Raw genomic sequence first — 26,536 nt, forward strand, 5'->3', positions numbered from 1 at the left:
GGAAGCTATTGTGAGGCGTTTCTTTTGACTCAAGAGCTCCGGAACTCCAGATATTGTCTGAGAAATAGTGCAGGTGTCAAGCTACTGGATTTTGGTGCCACTGAAGCTTTAGAGCACCGAACTACGCGTGCGATGACAAGCCAGGTAATTTGAGTATTGATTTCGAAACGTTCGATAGAGGCTCCAAGTAATGTTCGGTGTGCTTGTGATCTGTTATTTATTAGCGCTGTCTCCATCTTGTATAAAAACAAGCCACAACTGCCAAAGTTGTCTTGTATTGTCGTTGTTGCAGGTGCTTTTAAGGGGATGGAATTTGGTGGGGGAGGGGGGGGGGGGGTGCTTCAAAGGCGTACCACGAAACGTTAAACGTGCTAAACTTTTTTTCTGAACGTCTCTTGAGTGAGTGGCGCCACTAACGATGCAGATGATGCTGATGCGCAATGACAAGTCTTGTGCAGTAGCTTTAAATACATAGATAGTTGATTTATTATACGTAACGCTGCCAAAAAATGATAAAACTTGGCTTGTTATCCGGCGGTGGTGGCTCAGCAGTTAGTAGATTGCTGTGCTTGGCCAAAGGTCGCAGGATCGAGCCCCTGCCACGGCGGCTGCATTTTAATGGGGGTGAGATGCAGAAACGCTCGCGTACGTGCACGTACGTGCACACCAAAGGACACCGGGTTGTAAAACTTAATCCGGAGCCATCCGGTAGGGCGTCCCTTATAACGTTCATGCAGGTTCTGGCATGTAACACCGAAAACAAGCGTTGGAACATGTCGTGAGGTACTCTAATTGTAGCAAATCGAGGAAGGCCCACCAGGGAACAAAGGTGATAGAGGGACTCAGGACGACGTTATCGCGCACTCGAACAGCGACCGCTGCTGCCAGCGCTTTGTTCGCGTTCCTCCTCTGTGGCAGAAACTGTGGAACGAAATCGATGGGCCCGCTTTCCATTAGGCAAGAGGAAACAAGGCAGCACGAAACGCGCCACGAGTTTCGCGAGTTGAGCAAACGGAAGATAACTGTAGCCAGACTCCTTCATCAACGCGCTATGTGAAAGTTGACAGGAAATGAGTTAGAGCGGGTGCTGGACATCGGATATGTACGCCAAGATTTGCTTTCCACCCATGGTTGTGTCAAGTACTATAGGCGCGCTGTGAAATTACTCGATTCTATAGGAACGCTTCATTTTAGAATAACTGAAACGCTTCCATTCAATACGTGTTTGTAGGCTTCCTGTATGACTACCACTGAATTGGGAAGTACAACCAATACAATGAAAGATTTTTTCAGACTCCTCTGGTTATTCGAGTTCCTTATTTTATTACAGCATGCAGCAGTTACGGGCTTCCGAATTCTTGATAATCTTGAGCTCGAAAGGACCGACTGCTTGTCTAGTTGGTGCAGTATTGCTGGATGTGTAGCGCAAACAAGGCACGCTAGACGACCGTGAAGATGAATGCAGGTTGTTAAGAAGCCTCAATGTCAATCGAAAAAAGAAAGAAAACACGGCTTTGTCTTTCAAAAATTTCCGAAATTCATAGCCCCCTCTAATAGCCTTCCCTGCCATCTAAAGAATCATGCAGTTTTCAGGGAACAACAAACAGACACGCGCTGTCCGACGCGTACTACACTAGCAAGCAGTACATGGAAACAGTATGTGCGGCACAGCAGTAGCAACTTTATTCCTCGTGCTTTACTGCTTTTTCTGTTTCTGAAGCCAACACTTCAACAAGACTTCTCTTCGTCAGGGCCTTGACGTATACAAGTCTCCCTCATAACCCAATGTGAAGTGTTGGGATTTTAAACAAACAGTTTACACCTAATAAATTGTGGGCTTTCACTATTCTGAGTAACTAAAAAAATAGCAGTGAGTCGGTTTTGTTGCTTCAAGGTTCCTCCATAGGTAAAGGAAATCATTATACCAGGAACAATAACTGAACATTAAGCGATTGTAATCATTTTTTGTTTTGTTACAGATTCAGCGTGCTAAGATTGCTAAATAATCTAAAACTAGCGAACGAAACGTTTCTGGAGGGTTCCAGATTACGGAAGAGAACAAGCTTCTCTCTAAGTTTGGCACAACTGGGTCTTGGCAGCACTCACGTTCTTCATGGACCTGCATTGCGCGATCCTTTCAGCAGGTATACTTGGAAGCTTCCAATTTATTTGCATTATTAACGCATTTGTCTAGTAGCAATCAGCCCCTTCCTCGCCCTGCTTCATTCCTTTTACTCGTCTCACAAACACAGCCGTAGGATCGGGATCGTAAATGCTACAAAAGTGTTTAACCAATTTTTTAAACTGCATCACACTTGTAAAACCACCGAACCTACAAAAAAGGTTAATCAGATAAGTGGTCGTTTTGGAAGGATTAGTTACAAATTTACTGCACGTTGCAGTCGTATTTATGCCACAGTTGGTCATAAATCTCAGCACGCCATACAATACTGTACACGTTGGCTTCATTTTCTCATCAAACTGTTCGAATACGCAATTGATGTTTTCAGAATTAGCTCGTGGCTATGGTGTTGGGCTGCTGAGCACGAGGTCGCGGGATTGAATCCCGGCCACGGCGGCCGCATTTCAATGGGGGCGAAATGCGAAAACACCCGTGTACTTAGATTTAGGTGCACCTTAAAGAACCCCAGGTGGTCGAAATTTCCGGAGTCCCCCACTACGGCGCGCCTCATAATCAGAAAGTGGTTCTGGCACGTAAAAGCCCATAATTTAATTTTAAAAAAATTAGTTCGTGACTCGATTTTCAGGGAAGGTTTTTGGTAAAACGGAAATATATATTCATTCTGACGGCATTGCCGAAAAGTCCTTTTCAAGGCAGTTAGAAAAGGCGATAGGATTAGGAAGGCACACCACAACACACCCCATCACACACACAGTACTAGTACTACAGACGAGAGTCTAGTTCGGTGGTCGGGGATAATTCTAATAATAATAATAATATTTGGGGTTTCACGTGCCAAAACCACTTTCTGATTATGAGGGACGCCGTAGTGGAGGACTCCGGAAATTTTGACCACCTGGGGTTCTTTAACGTGCACCTAAATCTAAGCACACGGGTGTTTTCGCATTTCGCCCCCATCGCAATGCGGCCGCCGTGGCCGGGATTCGATCCCGCGACCTCGTGCTCAGCAGCCCAACACCATAGCCACTGAGCAACCGCGGCGGGTGGGGATAATTCTAGTATAGGTTTATCAGCCTCGTATTGAGTTGAAGCACGACAGTTGGGAACTAAATAATTTCGTTCCTTCTTCTTCACTCATCTTTTAATACCGATTTCCGCCTTCCCCAGTACAGGGTAGCTAACGAGAAATATCCTCTGATTAACATTGCTATCTTTAAGTCACTTTGAACTTTTTCTCCCATTGAGCTCAGTTTGAGTGAGGTCGAGCCACTAGAGATTGATTCGCCGCACAGAGCGTCAATTGTTGAAAGTTGGGCATTCCAACAAGGGCTGAAGCCTTTCGCACTGATGCGTTCTAACATAAAGTCGTGCTTGAGCTTGAGCATTTCGCTCAAGTGCTCAAGCCGCTCGCTCTCTTCAAGTGGGTGGCAATTGTGTGCCTTTGCGGAGACAACTGTGAGCCCGCTTCTCTTCCTCAATCCGTGCTTTTAATGGTTACGTGATGAAAAATATAACAACAGTAATGAAGATGGAGAAGGGAGAAGGGGGAGACGGGGCGGGGGGTGAAAAAGTACGTAGTCAGTCATCAGGGTACACTTTCATTTAGGCTCAGTGCCAAAAGTTATAAAATCACTTTATTCACCACTGTAACTTTTCCGCACGAGGTAAAGCACTCGAGAGACATCGTGTTAGGTGTGTCACGATGCGGCACTTGCTGGGAGTACTCGAATAACACCGAAGATCTGGGTTGCACTCGAACAGGTGAGCGCTGCAGTTCACGTGGCAACGACAGGTTGATTACGTCTCGGCGACTCTTCCACATGGTCAGGTAACCATGGTTAACAGCTTTTACTCGGAGGCTTAAATTGGGGGAGTAGTGACACACTTACGCGCTGCCTTCAGTCCCATGCTGAACAATCCCGTTGTAGGCTTCTGCTTGTGCGGAAAGTTCCAAGGGATTCAAGTCCACCTTGTTCTTTTCAGGGAAACAAAAATAAGAACAGCGATCACGACGATCTGAGCACATACGATGTTTTCTTACAGGAGACACAAACTTGATGGAGAAAGTGGGCGCTGCTTGAACTTCGTCTGTACTCGTCACTCATTGAAGAAGGAATCGTAGGGAAGCACGTTGGGATGGCGCAGTCTAATCCACACGGTGCCTGAGAGCGCTAAACAATCACATTTCACGACACTGCCTGATGTTTTCGCTAAGCGAAAAACCAGCCACATTTGTTCATGCTCATTTCTACAGCAGTGGTGTGGGACGTCACATTGTTTCGTCCTGGTATGAGTACACTTGGCACAGGCACATTCTTCGGAGAATCTTGGTTTCCTGCAAGAACAGAAAATTCTGTAGGAACCGAAGACATTTTTTAAACGCGTAGTAGTTTTGTATAGTTACATGCAAGAAACATTGTGCCCTGGCGCGTATTTAGAGATGTGTTTGTTCACCGAGCGAAATAGTAGAAGACAAGCACGCAATAAATAAAGTTTCATTCTTGCATAAGGATAGCGTATTGAGCGATTTGGTCTGAGTCACCGCCTTTATTCTCGAGTCAATAACTTAAGAACAAGTGCGCCACTAATAGAAAACTTAACCGCGTGAAAAAGCACACCACCTTTCAGTGTCTATATTTTAGGATTTGCTATACTGACAGTCAGTTTGACGAAATTCCATGGTAAAATAGGAGTTTGTCAAATGTCAGTACTTAGGCTTAAAAAAATCTAACCACGAAAGCGCGTAAGTCAGTTAGGAAAGTTTGTCCAGAAGAAGTCATTCTGGTATAAAATAACCTTAAAAGTTAAAACCAAAGCGCGAGCAAGCGCTTTGCGTCATTCTGTCACATTGGAAAAGAGAGGCCTAAAAGCACGCTGACATAAACGTAAAATTAAAGAAGAAATATCAATACAGTAACAGGAAGGATACGCTTACGAGCCTACATCTTCATTTTCTTCAATTATTTCAATTTTCTCTTCATTCAATTTATTCTCCTTTTTGTTTCTTCTTGTGGAAATAGACGCTTTACTAAGTACGGTTACATGTTTGCCGCTGGCCCCATTCTCTTTCTCTTTTCTGAGGTTTTCGCTTCCCTCATCGTTATTCCGCCTAATTAGCACATTTCCGAAATTGTTGCCTTCCTAACAGTCAGAGTGGTTGCGAAGAGCGACAGTGGGCAAGTCTCAAACAACTATCGTACTCGACTCTTTCGGCACCCTCGGGGAGCCGGGGCTGAAGACACTGCGGACACTCCGCCCTCCCTTTCAGACTGTGCTCTCGAGCGAGTCGTTGGAGAGCACAGGCCCGAACTCCTCCAAGTTGCTGCGGGAGCGACGCGGCAGTCTGTGCGCCGATGCCAGTGGTCTCAGCACGCCGCTGCGCACAAAATCAACGTGGGTTGCGCCGCTGCCGTCCGGGGAAAGCTGGTCCAGGTAGAATCGCTGCGGCCGAGGCAAGCTCGAAGTGGAACCCACGTGACCCAGTCGGCGTGCAGCGGCTGGAAATGGCAGTTCCGCACCCACTGCTTCCAACGGCTGGTCCTCCTGCGAACGGCAGTTGGCCCGTGCAGGGTGTCTATTTTTCCTATATCTACTATTCCTTATATTTACTGGTAAGAGCCTCCCACGCCTAATGCGAAGACGTGGGATCGTTCCCCGCCTGCGGGAAGTTGCTTTTGCATTGATCATTATTGCCACCAATTTATTATTTATTTATTTCAATAAGTAAGTACAAGTAATTTGCCCCACGTTGTCCTTGGTGTCTTTGTGTGTTGGCTTCTCATGATAATATATTTATTAGAGTATAACAGTAATAAAAAAGACGTGAATAGTAGTATAACGAGAGAGCTGGGTCAGACTAGTATGACAATTCAATTTCAGTTACTTTCATTCTCGTGATTACCCCTGGGACTTAGTAATATTTGACTTGTGCAATCGGCAAAATAGGCTGCTGTTATGAGGCGTAGAATAAGAGCGGAAGAGAAATAATCCACAAAAGTCATTGTCTAGTTATCGCGAAACGCATCGAACCGGCTTGGAAAAGAAAGTTAGGCCCCTTGGTAACACTCTTAACCTGCAACGTCAGTTTTACAGGTATATTTGTGCACCTGTGCTCGTACGACCTATTTTACCGGTACCGAGGCCTTTCTCACGGGCAGGTAATCAGCACGCGGCTAGTTAACGTGTACGCCTTACCTGTAGATTTAGCTACTCTGTGCGACCATGGGATAGCACCATCTAACTCGTCATGTGCCAGTGCTAAGCGACAACGGATGAATCTGTGCCTCCGTCCATACGGTGTTTCAGCTGCTGTCTTCAAATGAAGGCACTTTTAATTTAAGCGCTAGCTAGTTCCCGTCATGCACCACAGACTGGCCGTGTGCCTTTTTTATTTTTGAAGCACTAGCTGGAACGTAAATAGCCTCCCATTGAATCATTTTAGAGAACTTTGAGAGACCCGCACCCTTTTCTTATCATGGCCATTGAATCTGGACCACGGACAACTCACGAGCCCCGCACTTGATTTCAAGGCTGCCGGTGGCCTGACAGACCTACTGCGCCATCTATAATTGAGTATAATGTATTTCGCTTTCCGCTAGAACCGACCATTCTTTAGTAGCACAGATTACGGAATCAAAACATTGAAGCTTTCATGGCTCTATAATATGGAAGTTATATCCACTTGTTTATTGCAGACTTTCTATCATTATTTTTTTTTGAAGTTATCAGCATAACGCAATACATTTCCGAGACTTTACAGCAAATTAGTTTTAACAATATATATTACGTATTGCTTGCTAAGGTGTGTTTGTAAAATATATGTACGCAACGTACATTTCTTTATCTTTTCATTGATATATAGCAGGGGTGGCCAAACTGCGGCTTGCAACTCTACGGCATTGGTACCCCCCCTCCCCCTATATGTCTGCCTTTACAGGCCAGCTTCCTTTACGTTGTTGAGCAACTTCATGGTGATTGCATCACGAATGGGAAAGCACAATGCAGAGGTACAGTGAGAAATCGCTGCACGAGTGGCATTCACTGTGAGCAACAGATTTCTCGGGACGAAATATTAAAAATTGACCTCTTCTCCCTTTGTACTGCGGCTTCTGAATAAAAAGGATTATTTTTTATAGGTCTTTGCGTATGTTTCTCTGGGCACACCTTATATACATCATGTCACGAAAGCCTGACGGTGTATTAAGCAAAAGAGGCCATACAAAAGCCTTTAAAAAAGGGGGACCGTTTTTTTCTTTGGCAAGGACAGCCATCCCACAAACTGACGAATTAGTTGGCGGTACACGCTTGCCTCTGTATATGTATAGATATAATGCACATACCTGTAAACCTTGCGAAGCTAGCTTTGTCGTTGTAACATAATCTATTGGGCGAAGCGTATGGGAACGTCAAGATAAAAGAAGGTAATTGCAACTAACTAACTAACTAACTAACTAACTAACTAACTAACTAACTAACTAACTAACTAACTAACTAACTAACTAACTAACTAACTAACTAACTAACTAACTAACTAACTAACTAACTAACTAACTAACTAACTAACTAACTAAGTAACTAACTAACTAACTAACTAACTAACTAACTAACTAACTTGCTAACTGACAAACCAGCTAACTAACTAACTAACCAACCAACCAACCAACCAACCAACTAACTAACTAACTAACCAACCAACCAACTAACTAACTACATGGCCTCGTAAAAGGGGTAAATGAGTTCGCTTATGCCGCCATCTACTGTGCGAAATGAACAAGTGCACTGTTGCGAAATGGAAATACCTTCTTGATGAACTATGTCCGCGTTTCTGCTCGACATTTATTATTTAGTGAAGGTAGTCTGTTTCCTCACCAGCTTTTCACATGCACGTCAGGGCAGCAAGGCTAACAGTGTCAGAACACGTACTGCGTGGCGCTTCATGAAGCTCTCCAGTGAGCATACTTTTTATGTTTCGAACAAGTAGTCGCGGCAGCTCCCACATTTGCTCTAACCTACGCGAAAATTTTGCATGTTATTTCCTGACGTAAGTATTTCGGCCCCACCGATTCAATTACGACGCGATATCTGCGCTCCGGGCGTGTAATGTAGTCCTTGAAGAACGTAGAAGTGATACTGATGAAATAGAACTATGTTCCGTCTCACCAGCTCCGTGGGTAACAGTGAAAGCTACGGGTCACTTCAGCGAACCTGAAAAGATAACTAGAAGAACGGCTACTCCATTATCTGTTTCTATCATCCTCCCTTCGACGCCGACTGAATGGAGGCGTGGTGGTAGGTTTAGTAGCGAATAACGAACGATTCCCCCTCCATCTTCTGGAAGACGCGGTCAACCCTCGTGCACAAGGCCACAAAATTTTACGAACCACGGGAGATCTTAAAATGTCAAATTTCTGAGCAGCCTGTAAAGGTAGCCAGTAAAAGAGTGCATCGCTGTGTTGTTCGCATATACACTAGAAGCGGTTGGAAATGCGAACACCAGGCACTGTTGTGAGGCTGGTAAAATATTAAGCCTTCTCTCAGATTCAGTGGCCCGTAAAATTTTGGGGCCGGGTGTACATGATTGGCTTAACCGATCCTTAGCATCGGCTGCACTGCACATATTTGGCGAGATCAAGCATAAAAAAAGTGTTCCTGTTGAACTACGTCTGCTGCCCTTTCATCCAAAATGTAGGGATGAATTTTACAAACAAATCACGTAAAATATTGGGCGACAAAGACATATTGCTGCGTTAAGTACCATTGTTCGTGTGTTTTATACTATAAGCATGAACAACTCGCTAAAATTAACCACGAATGTTCCACGCCATCCTTCGTCTACAAACCACAGCCTTGCATGTGTCAATTTTGATAACTACTCAAAAATTTTTGTGAGCAAATTATTTGAAATTCTTGGGCTACTTTCCTATAGAGATGGCTATTTTTTTAAATATGAACAAAGAAGCGCATTTTGCCGGTAGAGCATATGCTTGGCACTGAAGTAAGCAGTGCAGATCGTCGCTGCACTTCTTCGCATGCGAACTACTTAAAACATGGTTAAACGTGCGTGTATATTTTAAACTGTAGTGCTCACAATCTGCGCATAATGTGCGAATAATGCTTGTAAACATACCTGCATCAAATGTGAAATGTGCCTGTATGCCGAACGTAAACAGCAGCAATTAAGAGCCTCGTCAGTTCACATGGCCTTCAGTTATTGCTCCTCGTACTTAAATCAGAACGAAATAAACTGAATTAAATTTATAGATAAATATTTAGCGCGCACAATCGACAAAACACTAAATAGTTCTCTATGAATTCGTACCAACTCGCCCTACTATCAGTTCAGCTTAATTAAATTTAATTGAAACAGACATTCTGACCTTTTTTGGTGCATGGCCCGTTGATATGAAGAACAAGATAAATGGAACTGCAGAAGTGCATTGATTCGAACAGGTTGGTGCATTTCAAAATTTGAAGGTTACCAGCGCTGAAAACGGGACCAAATGCTTGTCTACTCTAGTTTCGCTCCTGTCTTTAAAGTTGTTGCCTTCAAGTTCCAATAGATTAATTGATCAAGCCCAGAAAGTCTACGCACAAATCAGCAAGAGAAAACTAAAAAAGGGAGAACTTTTTCCAATCATGCACACGGCCCCATCAGGTTGTCCAGCTGCGCTTTCAGCTCAAGAAGAAATCGATAAACATGCCAACTCTGAGAAATTATGCAGGATGTCTTACGTTATTTGTACAGTGGTTTCTCCATGAAAACTCGGTTGCGCCAGCCTTCCTTGTCGAAGCAGGAAGAGTGTAGTAGCTTGTTAGAGGCTCCTTTGCGTACTCTACTTTTTCGTCTTGATCGCAACCATACGCTGAAAGGGAAACGCAAAGTCGCCAGCTCAGAATGGCAGCTGGATGTTCAAAAAACCTCCTTAAGGGTGCCTGAAAGACCACATCAAGGAGCACTCTTACACTTCTTTTACGCAATGAACAGAGTTTTCATATTCGGGATACGTGTTCAGGACAAAACCTTGGGATTCTGGCGAGTTATCCAGGCGCATAATTCGGCTACGTTTTTTTTGCCTACTTTTAAGCCATATACATGCCGGACGCGTCGACGTGAGTGGTATTGTTGCTCGATGAGTTCTTGATTACACGCTAGACTTCACGTTTTCAGTAATGTTAACCATGTCATACTCCAGCAAAATATTTGCCTTCGTGTTCACACTATATTGAAAATTTTATAAAACGCCTTGATTTGCAATATTGTAGATGGAAAACGAAGGGTCGCCATGAAACTGGGCGTAAGTAAGGCTCATTTCCAACTTTCTTTCTTTTATGCCTGATAGATTGTGCCAACAATAAAAGCGAGCGCATAAGAACAAACCCTCAGCTAGCGCGTAACTATTCAAGCATTTATTGGAAAAGTTGGAGAGCACGGAGGAGACCAACAACAAATCAATCAATCAATCAATCAATCAATCAATCAATCAATCAATCAATCAATCAATCAATCAATCAATCAATCAATCAATCAATCAATCAATTAGCTTTAAATATTCTTTAGTTATTTATTCAATCAGTCAACCCCCAGAACTCATAAAATAAGGAGTTTTGTAAAGAACCTCACGAGCAAGCTGACAGCGCCCCTAACTGCAGTCGTCCGCGTACAACGTCTCCGAGCAAGGTAATGTGTGAATAAAATGCTGAATTACTTACTATTTGGTACAACAAATAAATACTTACATTTGTAAGTAACTTGGCAGAGCGGCGTGTCTGGTATAATGTCGGGTCCCTTCTCTTCAACATCCGCAAACTCGTCAGCATCTTTCTTTAGAAGCGTGTTGGATCTTAAAAATAATTTTATTTGCCGTAGTTTATTATCAGTTTATTGACGCAAGTCACACAGTTAGCAGAAGTATTCATTGTAGCTTTTGCAGCATCGTATCGCATGCATGCGAGTCTAAATTTGGCATGCACCGTTCTCATTAAGCTCAATAAAAACTGCCTTAATACGTCCACGTTGTTGTATTGGTGTTGAAATAGGTACGTTGTTGGATTCTGATGGTCGCTTTATCGAGCCTTTATTCAGGTACGTATAAATAGATAAATCAGCCAGGTTGCGCCCAAAGTAGGAAAGAATAAGGCAGCGCTTCATTGTCCATTTATGAGAGTCAGCGACGCTGTTTCTCGCAATATTCTAAGTTTAAAGCAATATCTTGTTCCTACACGCAATTTCTAGAAAAACAAAAACAAAAACAAGCCAAAAGTAAACATTCAAGAGATAAGGAGTAGCTACGGCCTTAATTGTATCACTGTTTTTGTATTACCGGAACACTGTATTACTGCACTGCATGCACCGTATTTCATTTTAATAACCAGCACTTCAAGAACACTCAGATAACATTGCATAACCGAGAGCCATCTATTTCTGTACTAATAACCATTTTGCTGCACTGTACTTTTTTTCTGTATTTGATGTAACCACTCCCCTCGTTAATGCCCCTGGCCCTGAGGGTACACGAAATAAATAAATAAATAAATAAATTGGGCGTCAACATCTCCTTATATATATATATATATATATATATATATATATATATATATATATATATATATATATATATATATATAGTCATATAATGAGAAGCCAACAAACACTGACACCAAGTACAACATAGGGGAAATTGCAAGTGCTTAATAAATGAAATAAAGTAATGATAAATTAATGGAAATTAAAGTGGATGAAAAAGATCACGTTCTCGTGACGCCTGCGGCAAAAAAGACGTTCCACGTCCGCCGCCAAGGCCTGTGAGTGGGGGCGCTGGCTAACACTCCCAGGGTTCTACTAGTACACATAAATACCCAAGAAAGTGGATGGGGAAACGCCGCCGCGGTAGCTCAATTGGTAGAGCATCGCACGCGACATGCGAAGGTTGTGGGTTCGGTTCCCACCTGCGGCTAGTTGTTTTTTCATCCACTTTAATTTCCATTATTTATCATTACTTTATTTCATTTATTAAGCACTTGCAATTTCCCCTATGTTGTACTTGGTGTCAGTGTTTGTTGGCTTCTCATTATATGACTAATAAATGTCGGGTCCCTCGGTTAACCCCCTTTCTTCTCGTTTATATATATATATATATATATATATATATATATATATATATATATATATATATATATATATATATATATATATAAAAGTCCTGAAGCCGCCTTAATCAAACAGAACAAGCTACACGAAATCCGTGTTGAACCTAGTTATGCAATGTAAAACTAATTTCGAACGGGCACAATTTTGATAAGAGTCATTCGGTGTATACATACAATCGACTATTGAGTAGACTGCTCTAAAGAAAGCAAGCAAGTTGATCCGGCTACTTACTTTTCATCGCCAGGTTCACTGTACGTGTCTGATAGGAGAAGGCAGAAAGGGGAAAGGAGCACACATGAATAAACATCTCTGCCTAATCTCTTACGTGAGCCAGTAATTGAACATGAATTGCGGCATAACGATGCACCAGTGGTACAATTAGGGCCTCGCCAGAGCGAACACTCCTAAGCCAGGAATTAATGCTTTGCGGAAGCGGATAAAATGGAGGCGTAAGATGAAACCTATCGACAATGACAATGAATAAAGAGAAGCTAAACATTTGTCAATTCGAGTTGCGAGCAGGAAGGAATGCGTCGGGAATACACAGCACGTGGGGTTTAGGATAGCTGGAGCAGCCTGAGCTTTGGTCATTGTGGTAAATATGAATGGCAAGTTGTTTCCATGCCGAAATTGGCAAGTGTGAAATGCGACTTCGCAAAATGTTTTTTCAAAGGGCAGCTGTTCAGATCTCTGCAGACCGTCACAAACGGGTTGAGGAAAGCCTTAACAAAAAATATGTGCAGTTTAAACTTTCGTGCTCAGTGCTAAACAAAATAAATAGATAAATCAGGACGAATGTGTGTACGGAATCACGAGGCCTGAGTATATGAAGTTGAGAAACGAATCCAAACAATAATATTAAACAACTTTGTTTTTTTAAACGATCGTGTCTTTCAACTTAGAGCTGTAGCTGAGTTCTTTGAAAACTCCGAAAGTCTGAGACGACTGTCGCACACGATCTCTCAAGTTTTCTAACGATGTTTTTTCTCAACTGAATATTTTTCATCTACAGATAATGAACGTGAAACGCGTTAACACAAACCTCGCTTCCTCTTCAGGTATTTGTGTTTGACATAGACGACGATCACTAGTGCCGCGATCAGCAATGTCACAATGAGGCCAAGTAGCGCGCCGATAATGGGCCAGGCGGTGATCATACCACGGCTTCCAGCTGAAAAGAAAACCAAACAAAGACAAGAAGAACGCTGCAAACTCAGATACAAAAGCAAGGCTTTAAATATTGATAAAATTACTGCAGTACATCAAAAGTATGAACCCATAACTAAATCCCTCAACCCAGACGCGCGTTCTAGTTCTGCGGGCTCTAGTCAAGTCGCTTGCCCAAAGCGACTTTTACCCGCAGTCTCCTCCATCACTGATGGAAATAAAGAAGTTATTATTATTATTATTATTATTATTATTATTATTATTATTATTATTATTATTATTATTATTATTATTATTTGTAATCTCCTGGCCCGTGCTTATTAAAAAATTCCATTCCATTTCCTAGTTCGCATCGCTGTCTATTCGCATGATTCCGTTCAAGATGAAAGTACGGATTTTTATTCTGCCTTCATTAGACGATTTGCGGAGATGCAGCATATTGCCATGTGTTATTTTAGCAAATATAAGGAACGCCAGATTTCATTTTCCCTAATTCAAGAGCTACGAGGCCAGGTTACTTACAATTAGCGGGGTTCTTTTCGTGCTATCATGCTTTTACGTAAGGTCACGAAAACCAAAACTGTTTGAAACCACTGCTTGAAATGAGTCCTGTTTAGTAAGGCAGAATCATGAAGAAAAGTAGGGCAAGGAACAAGAGATTTAAAAAAAATAAAAGCGCTGAGATCTAACGTTCTAGCACATTGATGCTGATGAGCCGAGCGTGGCATGGTCTGAGCGAGAAACGTGCATTTTTCGTAGGTGCTCTTCATAGTTACCTGCTGCTTGAGGGTATGAGGTGTTCTATGTGCCATATGAAGGGGGGGGGGGGGTGACGAATACGGAGTGTACTGGTGCGGTGCAATAGCGCAAACATCTCGTGAGCCAGTCGTTACACGAAATTTCTGCGTGTTCTGGACACTGAGAGTACCGTAAATTTTAATGAAAGAGATTTTTTCCAGTTCCTAGCGAGGAACCGCTGCCTTTTCGATGCCTTGCTTACATATTTTTTTTTGCATGTACCCAGATAAGTGTCCGAAGTGCATCTACATAAAACGTCTGATGGCGTTTACATACTCCATCTGTTCGAAAAAGTGGGCTATTGTAGACGCCACGTTAGAGGACGTTAGATTCAGGAGCGAGCGCAAGAGGTTTTTATTAGCCTCCTCTCAGAACAGGCGTAGTTCCGCATGCCGCACATATCGGGATGTGGTGTGAAGCCTTGAAAGTTTGATAAAGAAGTTCACATATACAAATGGCAGGTGCACTCTGATAGATAGATAGATAGATAGATAGATAGATAGATAGATAGATAGATAGATAGATAGATAGATAGATAGATAGATAGATAGATAGATAGATAGATAGATAGATAGATAGATAGATAGATAGATAGATAGATAGATAGATAGATAGATAGATAGATAGATAGATAGATAGATAGATAGATAGATAGATAGATAGATAGATAGATAGATAGATAGATAGATAGATAGATAGATAGATAGATAGATAGATAGATAGATAGATAGATAGATAGATAGATAGATAGATAGATAGATAGATAGATAGATAGATAGATAGATAATGAGATGGCAAAGGTGTCAAGGTTAACCGAAAAAACAACATCCTGTCTGCTGTGTAAGGAAGAGGCCCACACTGATGTTAACGTAGGCATTACTTAACTGCTTCTGTTGAACTGACTTGCCAAATTAAAGTACCGAAGAAAAGCAAGAACGCAATACGGAAGACATTGTTGCTGTACTCGAAATAGTAAATTACACGAATAAATAATAGAGCATAAACAACAACGGTAATGACGACGAAGACAACAACAATAACGCGAGCACTATATCCGAAGGATCTACGTCTACATTTACAACGCGACGAGCCAATGCTTAGGAGAAGAACATTCATCTGTAGGGAGTAGGTAATATATTATTTCGCTGTGCTTCAGCTGTCTTGGAGTAAGAATAAACGACGTTTCACGCCCCATCTAACTAGATGGTGCGTGAACCTCAAGCTGATGGAATCAGATTAAAGTATGTTTAACCTGGCCCCGTCTTTTCCAACCCATATCAGCAACACATAGGCCGCGGAAGGAGAAAAAGAAAGACCGTTTACGAAAGCGGTTGATTTACTGGTCCCGTCACGACTTCTGATTGATTGCCGGGCTGCAATTTCAGCCGAGCGGGGAAAAAAAAACAAGCGAGGCCGTAAGTACCGGCTCTGCCGTCAGGCTATGATATAAACCACACAAACAATATGAATATACAGACGTACTTAGAAAAAGTAGTACGGGGAACCATTCTGCGAGCGGACACTGAAAACAAATAGGCTCTATTTCATTCCCCGACAGAGCCCTCAATCGTTTCTTTCAGTCCGTGCTTCAAAGCCTGAAATACACAGAAGAATATGTTGTTTTGGATATTTGCGGAATTAAAAAAAATTAATATGGTGGCGCTTGCAAATGGTTACAGAGATCGTGTGAGCATATCCGAACAAGCGATTCCAGTAACATGTGATTTCCAAGAACATCGGCACACGAAGATGTGCGCTTACATAGCCGTTGATCAAGGATGTCAGGGCAAGTATTTCATTGGCAGTCATGGCGTGCTTTGTGCATCCGCTTATAAATCTTCAGGACATCCTTTAAAATTTGTCTATTCACAAAAAGGCCATTTATGCTTTCCTTGACAGTTATAATTTAAAACCACGTTAGTGCACAACTTGAATGCGTCGTCATAAACGAGAACAGTGTGCATACTTGCAATTGTAACGAAGACGCTTGCTATTTCGAAGAGCGCGATGACAGTTCATGGTGTTTACTTTTAGGAAGCAGCACTGAAGTTACAAGAGACTGTGTAACGAAAAGCTTTGGATTGATTATTACCACCTTGAAGTTGTTTAGCCTGTACCGAAATGTTGCTCTTGCATCTCACCCTCATTATCATGCCTCTTTGTAACGCGGCCGGAAACCGAACGCTCGGCCACGGGCTCAGGATAAGAATGTAAGAGACAGGCCACCGCGGCCCGATTTGGTTTCTGCAATGATGAGGCTTTTCTCGAGCATGTGCTACTCGGTCACGCAACAATATGATTGTTATAATTGATTACGTGCACGAATCTTGTCTTGTTTGATCTCCCAGCCCAACTCTAGGAAACAAACGGTCGTTTGTAACACCAGGTAAAACTCTTTTTTTTCTCTCTCTTTCTCTCCCTGTTTATGAGAACATTTATGCGCAGAAAGATACAGTATAGCTCGGTAGTTGGCACAAGGAAAACAGCTGAAACTTCCAGCATTAAGTAAGTGAAATGAATAGCATGCTTCGAACGACCGGAGCAGTGAACAAAATATGAAGGATAAAAAATAAAGAAGGAAAGAAAACGGCACCCTAACCCTATTGGCGCCTTCAGACGCTCTAGGCTGAGGCGAGACCTAGGCTTCCAACGAAGAAGCAAATAAGGAGGTCGTGTTTTGTAACACGCCTGATTACAGGAGCGGCGCACGTCGCTAGTTGCGTTAGACATCCCGACTGCATCCCAAACCAGTCATTAGTCAGGAATAGCCGCGCATGGAAGATGGCGGCTCAATTGCATGCGAAAAGCAAGAAAAATGTTGACAACAGAGTAAAATTAGAGAAGTAAGGCACCGATCCACGCTGCCTTTAGCGAATAGCGAGAGCGAAGTAACGGAGTGAAGCAGATGGGCTTCCTAGCCCGGCCGTGCTTCTATAAACGGCGGCTGCAAAGTCGGGCTATGGAGGGACACCTCCTACAGCTGTTCATGCTTACCAAGGCCAGGCCGCGCGCTCTGGGGCTGGCGCCAAAGTAGCAAAATTATACTGCCGCGAAAACATGGAAATGAGCTGCGCTCGTGCCTTTGAAGGCACCGCTTTATCGTCGCGCGCCTCTTTGTCCTCTCTCTTTTCCCTATCTTCTACCCCTTACGACACCACGGAGTAAAGAAGTAGAATTTGCATGGCAGATACCTTATCGCACAGATTACCTTCTCTCCCCCGCCTTTTAGATACCGTGACGACACAGTTTGAAGGATAAAGAACGGCGGAAAGGTTTATCCCGTTTTTTTTATTATCATTTAGGGGAGTCAGAAGGCCATACGTGGCGATGGCGGGATGGTGAAAGGGCAGTAGGAGGATAAAAAAGTGACTGAAATGAGGTTAAATTACGTAGACAAAGGGGTACCCCCTTGGTGCCACGTCCTTACTTTCCCTTTCTTTCATTCCCGCCCTAGGGATCACATAAAAAGAGGGGAAGAAAGGAAGAGAGAAAGAACGTGAAGTGGTGGACCGGGTGCGAAACGTTTGCCGGTGCCGCTGAAGATCGCTGTGGAGGAGTTCGTAGTGACAGCGGCAACGGCGCTTAACTATGCATGGAGGTCTTCACTTCCTCCTGGGAAGAAACAGGGACACGGTTGCCTCGCGGAGACGTCGAAGCGGCGGTTTTTGTGCCTTGCGCATAATGGTGTTATTTTTATGGTACGGTCTCCAGCCCTTGTCTCAACCTCTTTTGTTCCCCAAGCATTTTTACCCTGATCGTTTCTCTTCGGCTGCTTCTATAGTACGGGAAATCAGGAGGAGGGAATTAGGGAGAGAGGCCGTGTGTAAGAACTGTGGCCCCTCGGGCTCGCTTACTTTTGGTCCCTCGAACCGCTGTATAGGAACAATGGAGCAACCATTTCAATGGGAGACGTATTTTCCTGTTTCCTTTTTATGTGGATACAATATGCCAAAGGTGGAAACAAAGTGAGGTCTGGCGCTTGCATTTTGACGCAGGCCTTTCTTTTACGTAAAGAAAGGTAAAGAAAGGCGTGCTAAGGTTGTTAAATTGGCGAGCGCACAATGAATAAATTGCAGCTAGAACAAGACCGTTATTGAATCTCTTCCGCCCTGTTTCTTCTGCCCTATTATGGTTTCTAATAATAAGTACCATGGTCTGGCCTGCAAAAACGCATACAAGCTTTCATGAAGCTTTCATTAGAGAAGTTTCTGGAACCCGAAAGAGGGAAGAAATAATTCCCATAAGTCAAATTGTAGAGTGGTTACTTTTACAGTAGGAAAATAAGGATTCTGCGTTTTGGTTACCACCGCTAGAGAAAGTCAGGTGCAGTTATGAGACTAGTCGATTATAGCTTCATATTTGTTATCCCGCGTAGCAGTGTGTGAAGATTCCTAGCTATCACAAAAGTTTGTTTGAATCATCGAAATGGGTTGGGGAGGTCTCCGGCTGTGACAGATATTGCCAAAAGCTTGTTACGTCCTGCAGCTGTTTTGGAACCATCGCCGAAATTGTAGTTTTTTATTGTGAACAGCAATCTTTGGGAACCTTACGCACTTTTAGCAAAGTCCATAGGTGTCAAACCTCTTTGATGATGAACATCTGTTTCTCTCTCCCTTTTTTGGCAACTTGAGGCACTGGGAACGTGCCCTAAAGACAACTAGGAAGCAAACAACTTCGGCTATTGGGTGTGTGCGACTGCGCGTGTGCCCCTGGGTAGACAAGAACAAGAGGCAAAAATGTAACGAACTCGGCAACAGAACATTTAAGCAGTCAGCTAAAGAAAAGGGAAAAATCACCATAAAGATTAGCCCACTGCACAGAAAGAAGTGAAAGTAGCATAATAGGACCAGAGCGTGTATTGAACCAGGAGCATTGAGCTGCACAGAAACGAATAATTTGGCAATATGGTCTGTCGCTAGTTGCGTCAGTGCTAATCGCATTAACTTCGACACTCATAGTGTGATGGATTCTGCCGCAATTATTTTATTGAGGAACTCGCAAAGACAGAAAAGTGTGCATAAGGGAAGAGGCTGCGAAGGTGAAATCAGATGCACTGGTAAAAGAACACCGTGCACCGTTTGTGAGAGGAAGACATTGGAGAGGTGGAGAGGTGGAGAGGAAGAGAAAGCTTACGCGCACTAGTGGTAAAGTGGCATTACCTACCTCCACTCATTCTTCTTTTTTTTTTCTTTCAACATCAATTTTGTGACCGATCGTAGAAGTCACCAGTTCCAACCAGCACAAAGGTTTTCGACTTTAGCGTCCGAAATTCAACATTGGCTCTGGGGTCAAAGTAAACAGGAGAACTAGTTCCACCGAAGTATTTAAGAGGAACCGGGAGTTAGCACGGCATATGCAATTGTCCTCCGGCAAAGCTTCTCCGCATTGGTTTTTCCGAGCGTAGAAACCCAGTATCAGTACCGGATTGTCTATACGTCACAATAATACGTCAAATATGTAAATGTATATCATAATAGGTGAAAGTGTAAACCGGGCATGCACTAACCGGTAAGCTTCTCGGCGGGCCGCAATGTGCTGACGACGAAGTGCACGGGCGACCGGTGTCCCTTAGGGTTGGCTGAGAAGAGGAACACTCGGAAAGTGGAGCCTCCTTCGAGGCCGCTGAAGCTGAACGCCGGTCCAGACATGGACGAGGCGTTGGCCACCAGCCGATCAGTGTCGGCCTCACGCAGTTCAGCCACGAACGTGACGGGTGCCACGCCACCATCCCAGAAACCCTCGGAGCACTCGAACGACACCGAGTCCTCGGTGCCGTTGACCTGGCTGCAGTTGTTCACCGGCTCTGGAGGGCCTGCGCAGATGGCGGGTGTGGTTACAATAAAACGAGTCCTAGTAGAAAAGACGGGCTGCCAGCACTGCTTAAAAGAAAATAATAGGTACGTAACCAATGTATTATATCACAGTGTATGTTTCGAAATTGTGTGATGCTCAGAAATTTCGTGAGGAAATCGAAGAAATGAATGGTGAAAATAGCAGAAAGAAACATTCTATATTGTCGTGGCACTGTATTAAAGAAAGTCGCAGTTTGTCCCGCAAGGCGAAGCGTCGATTGCGATAGCAAATTTGTAGACACTTATACGAAGTAAAGTTAGTAGTTTTATCGGCCGTGTAAACTTGTAAACATTCGCTTACTAACTGAATTAAGCCTGGTCCCACGCACGCATAAGCAAACATGAAAACATCTCACTCGACGACCACGGATGCTAGCTCTCAAAACGCTGGTGTGAGGAAGCGCGGCAGCAGCAGCGAGCGCATTGCCTTCGTGCTGCTTCTCGATTTAACGGGAACAAGCGGGATGAGAAGGTATGAGCCCTCCATGCACCTCGAATCTGTGCTCCTCGCAGATCTCTTTTAAGTTAGGGCCCGCGTGGCTAGGCCATACTCAGTAGCCGCCTGAGTAGAACGACTTCCTTCACCCATGCGCCTTGAGCGCCACCGAAGATCGCTTTCAAGATAGGGCCCGCGCGGCCGCACGATGCGCAGCACAAAGGATAGATAGATAGATAGAATAAACTTTAATGTCCAACGGAAAAAGGTGATCTACCCACCCCCCGACGCACAGGTCAGGGGGCGAGTGCCGCCGCCTCAGATGCAGGCTGGGAGGTCTTGGGTCCCAGCAGCCTCTTCGGCCAGTTGGACGAGCCGGAGCTGGAGCTCAGGGTCCGAGCTGCGCAGCAGGGTCTCCCAGGTGTCTCTACTATCTATTTTGTGCGTTCCCCCGGGAGAGTACGGACATTCCCATATTATGTGGTCGAGGGTCCCTCTCGCCCCACAAAGATTACATTTATCGCTCCTGGCCTCGGGGAACATGTGGTTCGCCATAACCGGGTGCGGATATGTATAAGTTTGTAGACGTCTCCACGCGACTGCTTGTCTGTTGTTTAATTTTGGGTCTGGCGGGGATACCAGTCTACGAGCCAATCTATAATGCTGCGTGATCTCCCCATATTTTAGCATGCGCTCTCCGCTCCCTCGGTCATCGAGGGGCCCCGTAGCGGCTCGGCGGTAGAGATCTCGAGCCAGCTCGTGGGCCGCCTCGTTGCCGGGGACGGCTTCATGCGCCGGAGTCCAAATTATTTGAATTTTTCTATCTAGCTTTCTCTGGCCTAGGATTCTGGCCGCTAAGGGCGAGATCGTTCCCTTGCTAAAATTTTGTATGGCAGTTTTGCTGTCACTGATCACAAATTTCGCGTCCGTTCCAGCGCAAGCTAATGCGATCGCAATTTCCTCGGCAACTTCTATGTTGCGCCCGCGCAGAGTGACAGCAGTCACGGGAATACCCCGGCCGCTGACAGCCGTTGCCACCGTAAAACTGCCGCTACCTCCCGCCGCGTCTACATAGGCCACCTCATGCTCCGAGATATTACCGAATTTAATTTTTAATGCTTCGGGCAGCACAAAGGAAGCACAAACCTTGCCCAGGATTAAGTAAATGCTGTAGAAACGTGCGTTTGTTCTTCGCTAAGGATGGTGAACTGAAGGCCACTTACAGCCGTGGTTATGTCAATCATAGGAGATGAAGGCAGCTATAGAGAGATACTCAGAGTTAGAGAGTGAGGAACAGAGGCAGGTGGAGGGGCATTGCTTGGGAACAGATTTAAGAGCAATATCACATTTTAACAGAGCGATGGCACGGCAGCTAACTAGTATGTAGCACGAGCTCGCCTCTGATTCATGCGCACTCACCGGCGGGGACGATGGTGAAATTGCAGGGCGTCTGTTGCTTGCCGATCTCGTTAGCGCCCCAGCAAAGCAGCAAGCCGAAGTCATCCTCATTTAGAGGGGAGTAGAGGGCCGTGCTGCGCGTCAACGCGTGGCTGTAGCTGGCTAGCTCCAGGCGCTTGCCACTGGAGGAGCTGTTGAAGCGCCAGTGGAATGTCACGTCCGCCGGATCTGCCTCCAACTCGCAGCGCACGGAAACCGACTCATGACGTGACACTCCGTAGATGTGCCTTTGGTCTGGCTTGCACACCGGCGCGTCTGTGGGGCAAGACAATGTGGCCGTGTACAGAGCCCTGTAGGCTGAACACAATTCTAACTATACTGCATATCTGCCGCTTTACATACGTAACATAGCAATACAAACGTCACATGTACTCGATTAGACTTGTGTTCTGGCGCGGTAGCTGTGTGAATGAATACATGTGAACTGTTTTAAACAACTCGTCCTGAAGTGCTTTTACAGCGAAGCTATATGCCTAGGGGATTTGTCCGTTTATGTAGGAAAACCCCTACTGCTCTTTAGAGGGCCGTGGAAGAACTAATTTGTATTGAAGCATTTTGAGTCATAAAAGTGAAACCCTGGTGCCCTCTATGAAGTGTGACGAGCATAGAGAGGTAGAGTCGGGTTCTTTCGCTTCTAAGTGCGCAATTGGTCACGTGTGCGTGACGTAGTTATACTGTCGCAGCAAATCGCGCGCGCTGCCGCGAAACCACAAGTCTGTGGGGGAGGAGGTTATTTTCGCTCTGATGGTGCATGAAATGGCCGCGTGTCGGGCACACTCCCGGGGACCAGCAAGAGTACGAGCAACAATGCCGCGAGCAGCGACGGGACTGCAACCGTCGCCATCGGGCCACCGACCCAGTGGCGTTGAAAGAGTGCGCCCGTGCCGCCGAGTGTAACCGTCGCCGGCTTCCGCGCGTCGTGCGTACGCTCGAGAAGCAGCGAGCATACGAGTAACGACGAGAACGACGCCAGTTGCGACTACCAACGGGACGGTAGTCGCTACCGTGTATGTTCGACCGGCCGCTTCTAAACAAGACTGGAAATGCCATGCGTCATGCGTTCTGCTGGATCGGTGATGATGACCAAACGCCCGTCCTCGTAGTGGCTGATTTCTACATGGATGTGTCGCGACCAGATGCCACGTGGCTAATTTCATTCATGTTGGAGTGGTTCAGACTGCAATGTCACACGGACATCAAAGTGACGGCGACCATGATGTGCACGTGTATTGTCTTACATTTTCCAAGAATCTGCTCTGCGTGGTCGTCGCCGAACCGCTGGCCATTTATCATAGTGACCACAAAGCGACCATTGTAACGTTCGTGGCGCCACCGTCGTGAGGTGGTCTTGTAGCGAAGGGTGTGAGGCGGAGTACACAGCTTAGTAATAAGTATACATGTGTGTGCTTCTGAGTGAAAGCTGCTACAACTAAATAAAACATGCACAACAAACATAGAGTATGAAACCGTGTATTACATGCGAAGTGATACCCACGAGGGCTTTCGTATATACAACTTCGCTGGTCATCCGCCTTCACAATCTGGAACGGAGCTTTAATTTTTTTTATTCAGTGTGACTTTATTTTTCGCAAGTTATTACTTGTTTACTTGTTTTTCACCGTACGTCAGAGCAGATGTGTAGCGGGCGCCTCTACGAGACACCGACTTATTCTTACATCTAATCAAAAAGAGAGAAAAAACAAGCACTGACGGCACGAACCTATCTGCCTCGGTGTATTACCGAGAAGGATTTGCAATGATTCAGTATTCCGCTTTGACGCAATAAATGTCGGAGTTTCGCCAGAAAGGTGAAGCACCGATTGCAATAGCAAATTAGAAGATATCCATACGAAGTAAGAATAGCGCTTTTATCGGCCGTAGCAGCTTGTAAACATTCGCTTGCCAACTAAATTAACAAGTATGGCGTCAGCGCGCACAGCAAACATGAACACATCACATTCGATGACGGCGAACGTACACTCGCTGTCAACACGCTGGCGTGAGTAAGCGCTGCAGCAGCAGCGAGCGAAGTGACCTTCGTGCTGTCTATCGCTTCAACGCAAACTGAACACCGAGAACACATAGCACGTGCAAAGCTACGAGCCATCGATGCCCCTAGGTTCTGAACCCAAAGAAGATTGCTCGCAAGGTACGGCCAGGCGACCGAGCGCAACCACCACATAGTAGAGAGCTTTAGAATTGGGGAACCAAGCGGCTTGGGGACGCAAGAAAATTGCGGGCCGCAAGTGCGCATGTGCAGATTCTAAGACAGTCTCGGGTTCTTGCGTTGGCGCAGTCCCTAGATTCCAAAATCGAAAACTAGCTTGGGTCCCCAAGCCGTCTCGGGTCTTAAAACAGCATACTCAGCTTGTAGTACTAACACAGTAATTACATTTGTTACATCTTATTGTTTGCCCTTTCTTGCTCAAATGTGCATTCTGTTTGTTGTTACTTGTAAGAAAAACTTTTCTTCTTTTGTGTTTTCAAGCCCCTTTTTATTTTCCCCAGTGCGGCGTCCTGAACGCTCGACCCAACGCTGTCTGCGTTTAACCCAAATCTCAAACTCTGCATCTCCTCAAAACCCAAGAGCAGCCTACGCAACGCGGCTTGGGGAACCAGAGTCTTGGGTCCTCAATTCTAAACCTCTCTAGCAATACACAGTTGCAGCCGGAATAGAACACCGTCCCCTACCTTCCTTCCCACCGGCACCTCGCTACATTGGGTGCCTCGCGCTCGACGGAGAAGGCCCACTTTCTGCCCACCCTCCTCCCTTTCCTCCCTTTCGCGCAGGCAACGTTGAGCCGCCGATCGTCGGCTCCCTCCGCACTCTTTCGCTCGCACATTCAGCGCAGGGCGCGAGCTGACGGTGTAATCGCCCTTGGAAGGTGACGGCAGGAATTCGCCGGGACTGTTCATGTAACTTCTCTCGCAATAAAAATGCAGTTTTGACAATTATTCTTTCGTTTTTCTTGAAATTAAAGCTCGGCCGTTGTTTTCAAGAAAGTGCGCTAGTTCGGTTTGCAATTATAATACCGTTATTGCTAACAGTACTGCTTAGTTCAACTTCCTGGTGTCGTGAGTGGCAAAGAACATGAGACAATTACTTGTAGGGCTCGGGAAGAGACTGTCAGCAACGGGAAAAATAGAGCAGTGCGGGAGGATTGGAATACCAACTAAACCGTAAAAATAAAAGCATGTTGACTTCTGTGTCACAGACAGAAAAGCAGGCAGGGTTATAACCGCTTTACTGTCAAGCCGCTACAACGTTGGTGCACTCTGGCCTATTCGTTAAGAATGGGTAGAAGGCAGGCAGTTAGCACGGGTGACCAAACCGAATAAACTTCAATAGCTTCGTTTTACAAGGCTGAAAAAGGCTTTGTTTATTCAGTGGGCAGAGGCGGTTGCCCTTCCATTTGCGGACTTTTATGGCTACTGCTAAAACACCGTCCAGAACTCGCTCGCAGGTTTCCAAGTTTAGCCCCTTCAATGGGGGCTGAAAGCTTACACGTTTCTTACAACGTTCTCGTCCCTCGAGGGCTCTGTCTCCATTGCTCACACTCACTCGCCTACGCAGTAAATAATCGCAAAGAAAGCTGCTCGCGCTAAGGTTTCCAATGAAGAAAAGTTAGAGCATACTTGTTTTATGACTGTAAGCAGTGGTGCTGTAGAATTAGGAGAAAAAACGCTGTTCTATACAACGTACCTCGCGCCCAGAAAGACAGAAAAAAAATCATCAGCTATTCCACTCTGTGAAGCTGGTTGACCAGTGAAGCGGTTTGGCACACAACACGGAGGTGACACATAGTTTTGAAAAAAGGTACGAACTCATTTATTGATTTCATGGGTGATCATCGTGACGAACACTCATTTATAGTTTTGATTGGGGGTCATTATCTCACTCGCACCTGCAGTCATATTCTTTGATAATGTCAAATCGATGCACGTACGTCGCTGGGTGGCCGGTTGAACCAGATCGCTGTGGCATCGCAAGGGATATGTCGGCAACACGGAGCGTGTAAACCGCTCCCTTTTCGGTACTGACACATCCATATTGAAATCACCGACAACGACATTAGGGGTAGCGTCATCGCAGCTAACTCACGCAAAGTGAGTAGGCATGAACCTTATGGGACTATAAGTCATTGCATATTTTGCTTGCTGACGGGGGTATGGGCCATTGATGATGACATTTCTCGACATGCTGTTCAGTATGTGGTATGCTTGATTAAAAAGAAGTTAAGCACTGTTCGCTTCACTTTGCTGAGTGCTTGTAACCTCTGCCTTACGGGCGCAGCGAAATACACTGTATGAACGGGAGTATGAATGCAAACGGGGGTACGAGCCATTGGTGAGAATAGTTTTATATCACGGAGAACAAAAGTACACGGAACCCTAGCGATATGCAGTTTCGCGGAAAAAAAGTAATGGTTATATCATATGTGTGTCAGTCAATTTCAAATTACAGCAGTTCCCGAACATTATACTTCTTTATAGTTTCTCTTCTCCATGATAATCTAACGAATTCTTGGTCAATC

At 44.8% G+C, this 26,536-nt stretch overlaps 1 protein-coding gene across 2 annotated transcripts in view; it reads right to left on the reverse strand.

Annotated features, from left to right (window-relative positions):
• Positions 1–3,812: 3,812 nt before the first annotated feature.
• Positions 3,813–26,536, reverse strand: part of LOC135899515 (neural cell adhesion molecule 2-like) — a 113,466-nt gene continuing 90,742 nt past the window's right edge. The window contains exons 7-14 of one of the 2 annotated variants that reach the window (XR_010563632.2): positions 21,963–22,256; positions 19,762–20,067; positions 13,333–13,461; positions 12,522–12,549; positions 10,880–10,983; positions 9,875–10,005; positions 5,344–5,686; positions 3,813–4,478 (exon numbers count right to left, since the gene is read on the reverse strand). Coding sequence is in view for 1 of the 2 variants with exons in the window: in XM_065428788.1 (XP_065284860.1) it covers positions 5,408–5,686; positions 9,875–10,005; positions 10,880–10,983; positions 12,522–12,549; positions 13,333–13,461; positions 19,762–20,067; positions 21,963–22,256 (1,271 nt within the window). In the remaining variant the exon portion in view is untranslated. Of the gene's footprint in view, positions 4,479–5,085; positions 5,687–9,874; positions 10,006–10,879; positions 10,984–12,521; positions 12,550–13,332; positions 13,462–19,761; positions 20,068–21,962; positions 22,257–26,536 lie in introns of those variants that run through there. The other variant, XM_065428788.1, reaches the window with a different exon arrangement.

The sequence above is a fragment of the Dermacentor albipictus genome, chromosome 4 (assembly GCF_038994185.2).
Source record: "Dermacentor albipictus isolate Rhodes 1998 colony chromosome 4, USDA_Dalb.pri_finalv2, whole genome shotgun sequence".
Classification (NCBI taxonomy): domain Eukaryota; kingdom Metazoa; phylum Arthropoda; class Arachnida; order Ixodida; family Ixodidae; genus Dermacentor; species Dermacentor albipictus.